The sequence below is a fragment of the Populus euphratica genome, unplaced genomic scaffold (genome assembly GCF_000495115.2).
Source record: "Populus euphratica unplaced genomic scaffold, PopEup_1.0 scaffold280.1, whole genome shotgun sequence".
Classification (NCBI taxonomy): domain Eukaryota; kingdom Viridiplantae; phylum Streptophyta; class Magnoliopsida; order Malpighiales; family Salicaceae; genus Populus; species Populus euphratica.
The window spans coordinates 583,038-589,823 of NW_011499979.1; the positions used below are offsets into that span (position 1 = coordinate 583,038).

General features: G+C 35.6%; 2 protein-coding genes across 2 annotated transcripts; both read left to right on the forward strand.

The window, feature by feature from the left end:
* LOC105139700 (uncharacterized) overlaps positions 1–6,786 on the forward strand; it is a 24,126-nt gene that overhangs the window by 12,220 nt on the left and 5,120 nt on the right.
* Positions 768–4,700, forward strand: LOC105139701 (probable disease resistance protein At4g27220). Of its 2 annotated transcripts, none has more exons than XM_011046258.1 (3): positions 768–953; positions 1,216–4,149; positions 4,413–4,700. In XM_011046258.1, exon 2 carries the CDS (start codon positions 1,261–1,263, stop codon positions 4,132–4,134), a length of 2,874 nt encoding a protein of 957 aa, XP_011044560.1. In that variant the 5' UTR covers positions 768–953; positions 1,216–1,260; the 3' UTR covers positions 4,135–4,149; positions 4,413–4,700. The 2 variants fall into 2 exon arrangements, with proteins under 2 accessions (XP_011044560.1, XP_011044561.1); XM_011046259.1 differs by having other exon boundaries at positions 1,236–4,149.

Consider the following 6,786-nt stretch of genomic DNA (forward strand, 5'->3'; position numbering starts at 1 on the left):
TCTATAATTTATACAATTAATCTCCCTGTGGTTCGACCTCAGTCTTGCCGAGTATTACTTCGACACTCCTGCACTTAGGAGAAGACATCAATCTTTTTATCGTGTCAGTACTCACAACTTAAAAATTCACATGTCTTTCTTGGTTGTTTGGGAGTGCAGTTGTGGTTGTTTTTCAAAGTACTTTTCATGTCGAAATGTATCAAAATAATGTTTTTTTATTTTAAAAAAATTATTTTTGAAATCAATGCATCAAAATAATTCAAAATACACAAAAAATTAAGTTTTAGCAAAAATATGAATTTTAGGGAATGCGGTTTGCACTGCATTTCTAAACAGTATAAAATACAATTAATTAAACACATATAAATTGCTTTTTAAATAATAATAATTTTAACTAGTTTTAGCTAAATACATATTTTATTATATAAAATTATAATAAAAAATAATTTTAAAAAACTATTTTTTACCAATTATAATAATAAAAGCTGCCACTCTCACCACTCTCCCAAACACTTGCCCAGGAGAAAAGAAGGAAAGTGAGCTATGATTTTTCTTTTTTGGGACTTGTTTGTTACAAGGATTGAAAAGAGGGTTTTTTTTTTTAATTAATGATATTAACATGACTATAAAATAATGTCAATGCAATTTGATAAATAATGAATGAAATATGGAGGACGTAATTAGTAGATGAAAAATCTTCGAGAGGAAATTAATAAAATTCATTTGCTTAAAGGAGTAAAATAGAGTTCATTCTAAAATATAATTATTTATTTGAATTTGGTGGGGGCTGGTGGCGTGTGAGGGTGCTTATTGGAAGGTGAAATTCAAATAAAAACTTATCGAATTGCGTGGTTTGAAAGAAGAATGAATTCCTTCTTCAATTCACCCTTTCCCGTTCTTTCCATCAGAGTTGAATAAGATGTTCATTGTGGAGAACATCTTCATCAGGCCAGGTAACCCAATAACCTTATAATCTTTTCATTTGCGGCCATGATTTCTCTGTTGTAAATAATCAAGTTCTTTCCTTCTTTTTTTGTCTAATAAATAGTCCTTTTCCTTTGCCTATTCTTATTATTTTCATGTATGTATATACTCGTATCCATGTTTATTTTGTTATTTTTTATTTCTAAACAAGAATAGTTTGTTCAAGCTTTTTAGCTTCTTCTTCTTTTTCCCCCCCAATTAATTCAACTTTCATTTTTTTTTAATTCGTAGTTTGGACAGATTTCTTATAGAGACACTGAAGGATAAAGGAGAAAAATGGTTGTTTCAGATGATGAATTCTGGGCTCATGTTGAGGAGATGAATGATTGCAGGAAGAAGTGCGTGTTCTGTGGGCATCTTTTTGCTATTCGTACTTCCATTTCGAGGATCAAGTGGCACTGGTCAGGTATTGCAGGCCATGGTGTTGCCATTTGTCGACAGGTGCCTAAACATGTTCAAGAAGCAGCCTTTCTAGCTATGGAGGGTGCCAACAAAAAACTTAAAATCAGAGCTAATTGGTCAACGGAGGATGATGATGATGATGTAGATAACAAAACAGAAGACGGATTATTGGAGATTGTTGCAGAAGCTAGCTCTTTTGGGGGCCGTACTCTCAACAAAAGGGATGCTAGAGAAGATGCGTTACCCATTAGAGAGCTAGTTGGTCAAGCATTTGAAGAGAATAAGAATGCCATCTGGTCTTGGTTAATGAATGATGAAGTCTTTTGTATTGGCATTTATGGGATGGGAGGTGTGGGTAAAACATCACTGGTGAAAAATATCTATTATCAGCTTAGAAGAAAATCAGACACTTTCCATCGTGTTCACTGGATCACCGTGTCGCAAGATTTTAGCATTTATAAATTGCAGAATCGTATTGCAAAATGCCTTGGTTTACATCTTTCAACTGAAGACAGCGAGATGCAAAGAGCTCAGGAACTCTCAGAAGCATTAGGGACGAAACGACAGCATTTCCTCATTTTGGATGATCTGTGGGACACTTTTGATCCGGAAAAGGTGGGCATTCCCATTCAAGAGAATGGATGCAAGTTGATTATTACAACTCGATCATTAAAAGTTTGTCGAGGGATGGGCTGCATACACAAAATCAAAGTGGAGCCTCTCATCTGTGATGAAGCTTGGACTTTGTTTATGGAGAAGCTTAAGCATGATGTAGAACTTTCTCCAGAAGTTGAGCAAGTAGCAAAATCGGTTACTAAGGAGTGTGCTGGTTTGCCACTGGGAATTATTACAATGGCAGGAAGCATGAGGGGAGTGGATGACCTACATGAGTGGAAGAATACATTGGAGAAACTGAAAGAATTAAAAGTTAGGGACATGGAAGATGAAGTATTCCGGTTAATGAGGTTCAGCTATGATCGCTTAGATGATTCAGCACTACAACAATGTTTTTTATACTGTGCATTATTTCCTGAAGGAATCAGTAGGGATGACTTGATAGGTTATTTGATTGATGAGGGAATAATCGATGGGACTAAGAGCAGGCAAGCAGAATTTGACGAGGGCCATACGATGCTCAATGAACTTGAAAATGTCTGTTTACTGGAAAGTTGTGATGATTATAATGGTTGTAGAGGTGTTAGGATGCATGACTTGATTAGGGACATGACCCACCAAATACAGCTAATGAATTGTCCAATCATGGTTGGCGAAGAATTACGAGATGTGGACAAGTGGAAAGAGGATCTTGTAAGAGTGTCCTGGACAAGTGGTAAATTCAAGGAAATTTCTCCTAGCCATTCACCTAGGTGTCCCAATCTTTCAACCTTATTGTTACCCTGTAATGAAGCTTTGAAATTTATTGCAGATTCTTTTTTTAAGCAATTGAACAGGCTCAAGATTCTTGATCTGTCCAGGACAAACATTGAAGTGTTACCAGATTCCGTCTCTGATTTAGTGAGTCTTCGTGCATTATTGCTCAAAGGATGCAAGCAGTTGAGGCATGTTCCATCATTAAAAAGGCTCAGGCTGCTGAAGAGGTTGGATCTCAGTGATACTGCACTTGAAAACGTGCCTCAAGACATGGAATACCTATCCAACCTCAGGTATCTTAAACTCAGTGGATGTAGACAAAAAGAGTTTCCTACTGGAATATTACCTAAACTTTCTAGCCTGCAAGTCTTTGTACTAGATGATGATTGGGTAAATGGACAATACGCTCCAGTAACAGTTGAGGGAAAGGAAGTAGCATGCTTGAGGAAGTTGGAAACTTTGAAATGTCATTTTGAACTTTTTTCCGACCTCGTGGGGTATCTCAAATCTTGGGATGAGACCCTATCACTAAGCACATACAAATTTTTAGTAGGACAATGTAACAATGACGATGTAGCTTTTTTGGAATTTTCTGGCAGAAGTAAAATAGTATGGTTGTGTAACTTCAATAATCGAAGTTGCCTAGAGTTCCTAACTGACATTCAAGAACTGGTGATTTTGAAAAGTATTGATGCAAAAAGTTTATGTGATGTTTTATCACCACAGCATACAACTGAGCTGGAGTACATTGAAATTGTGTTGTGTGATAGAATGGAGAGTTTGCTTTCATCTTCTTGGTTCTGCTCTACTCCATTACCATTTCCATCTAATGACATATTTTCTCATCTCAAAGACTTTTATTGTTATGGGTGTACAAGTATGAAGAAGCTGTTCCCTCTTGTCTTGCTGCCGAACCTCCTAAACCTGGAAATGATTTCAGTCGAGAGGTGTGAAAAAATGGAGGAGATAATAGAAACAAGAGCAGACTGGGTTATGGGTGAGGAAAGCAGCAGTAGCTGCCGTTCCATTGAATTCAATCTCCCAAAGTTAAGACATTTGAGCTTCATATTATTACCAGAACTGAAAAGCATATGTAGGGAAAATCTGATTTGCAGCTCTCTCCAAACTATTATAGTTAGAGATTGTCCGAAGCTAAAGAGGATGCCACTCTGCCTTCCGGTGCTTGACAATGGCCGGCCATCTCCTCTTGAAGAAATCTATGTATATCCAAAAGAATGGTGGGAAGCAGTGGAGTGGGACCTTCCCAACAGTAAGGATGCGCTTCTACCCTTCCTAGTTTTAGGTGGTGGTGCCAGACTGCTTGAAGAAGAAGGAGACGAGGAAGACGTTGAAGACAATGATAAAAAAAGTTTTTGAAGGGGAATTTTACTGGTATGCTTTTTTCAGTCTTTACTCGCCCACTTCATATCCATTTCACCCCACCCTTTCGGTTTATGGCTTTTAATTTTCCTTTCATTTTAAATATAAAGGCTCCTGCTCGGATTCGCATATTTCAATCAACTCCTGATTGGATTCTTTACTAATTTTCTAAATCCTTTTTGTGCCCCCTTTTGGACTAGGAGTCATGCTTTTGGTCTACTGTGATTTTTGCTGTAACCGGCTCCTTTTGTGGCTTGTGTATGGCCTTTGTGCAGGATACAATACCGTGTGAAGGCTGACGCAGCATCAATTTTCTCGGGAATGCAAGGGCACTTACTGTTTCTGAAATCAATACATTGTAGCGTGCACGTTCCCGTATTCCGTGCCCTTTCCGCTCTATTGGTTTGTTTTTTCATGTAATTCTGAAACAAACATTCAGCACAAGTGGTGTAACTGTGAATTTGACCTCTGAAGTTGTGATTTCTGTTGCTGCACTCATAAATGCTTTTGGAGACATGGAGTTACGCATCATCTGTTGTCCGAGTTTCCACGATTTGAACTTCGTTGTTCAACCGAACTAAGCTATGCATGTTTCTAATGACAAAGAAGACCTATAAAATACTGGAACCATACAGATTGGATTTTGCAAAGCGTTCTTTTGTTAATACCTACTTGGAACTACTAGATCAGTGACTTTCACGTAAGCTACTCTGACTGTCTTAACCACGATGTCTTGGATTATTCTGCTTTCTGCGTATCATTTCACTTCCCTCGAAAGGTTCTGTCCTCCATGCTCGTTTCGGTCGTTGTTCTTCCTTTTCATAATCAGATACTTTGAACATCTTGTCTGGCCAGATAGGTTTTAGTTACCTATTTTCTATTATCAGAAATAGCATGTCATTACCTTTTAACACTTACATTCTACTGCTAAGAGTTCTATTTCTTAATATAGTATTGGAAAAGATTCAAGGAGTTCTTGATCAGATGATGGTTCAGAATTTAGTGGGCTGATTTCAAATTGCTTGAAATGATCTCTTGGATTATCTAATATCAGTTTTCTCCTTCTCTAGAACTAGAGCCTTCTGCGGTTTTCTTTGCTCCTGCAAGAATGGAACAGCATCTGTTGACCTGAATTTGATGAAGAGCTTATTTCCTCCGAAAGGTTATCCTCATTCCAATGTCTAATATTGAACGTCGCATTTTCTAAATTTTCTCAAGAAATTTATGTGTTTATTTTTTTAAAAAAAAAACTCTTCTCTTTTTTTATCCAGTTCTACCATGTAAGCTTCTGCTTTGCAGAACTAATTAACCAAAAAAGCTCCCATGACACTTTTTTTTTAACCCCACTAAAAGAAATCTCCTTAATATTCACCAAGGACGAATCCAAGATCACTGACAAGGGGGGGCCAAAAACAATTTACCTAGCAGAGGAAAAAATAGGTAACTATGTCAAGATATTTCGTTTTCAGGGACAAAAATAAATAAATTTTATTTTTGAGGATTAAACTAAAATTGAATTGAGAAAATGAGACCAAATTGATCTTCTTTTAAGGTTAAGTGTTGCTTGTGAAAATATTTCCAGCCTTTTCTCCAGCTCATCAGGAGGCTCGATGATGATAATGGGAGAATTTATCCTCTTATGTTTAAATTAATCCCATCCTTTGAAGGAGGTCTCCATGTGAATATATCAAATTTTGAGAAACTAACAGTATTTAGTTATTGTGGATTGCTCTTTCTCTTCATCTTTTATTTGAAAGTCAATTGACTTGTTGGAATTGCCCATCAGTTTCTCTCACTTCTCCTACAACCTTCCCTGCATTCCTTCTTCAGTTCGTTTGCCGTCCTCACTCTCCTAATCCCTCAAAAGATACGGCACCAGCCTATTTCTAATCATTTTATACGTAGTGGTTTTTTTTTAAGCATTTAGTTGCTTTCTCTTGATAGAATGGATAGAAATTTGAAAAAATAAAAATATAAAAATAAATTTGCCATAATTATAAAGTGAGTTTATTTATTTTCAAAATATAAGGTTTAAATGGGACATGTCTAAAAAAACAAAAAAAAATTCAAAAATATTGATATAAATTTTTTTAAATTATAAAACTATCTTACTAAAACATATAAAAATAACAATAATTTAAATCGTATTTTTTAAACTTGATAAGGGGAACATGATTTAGATAATAAGTTAAGAATGTTCAACTAAGTTAACCCCGTTTTCTTTTTTTAAAAAAAAAAGAAACAAAATTGTTTTTAATTGATAATTTTTTAAATCAATAGATTTTTTTTTCTAGGTTGATAGGGTTATGAATTAACTCATATTCTTGATCTGATAAGATCAAGTTAATCATTATTTATTGGGTTAGTCCGGATAATCCTTTATATATATATTTTTTAAACCAGATCTATTCAGGTTTTATGTCAACTAAATCTTGGATTGATTTATTTTATCGGTCTAGGTTTTACAACTAGAGTTATATACTATTATTAACTTTAAAATTCCCATCCCTTGAAGGAGGTCTCCATGTGAATATATCAAATTTTGAGAAACTAACAATATTTAGTTATTGTGGATTGCTCTTTCTCTTCATCTTTTCTTGGAAAGTCAATTGACTTGCTGGAATTGCCCAGCAGTTTCTCTCACTTCGC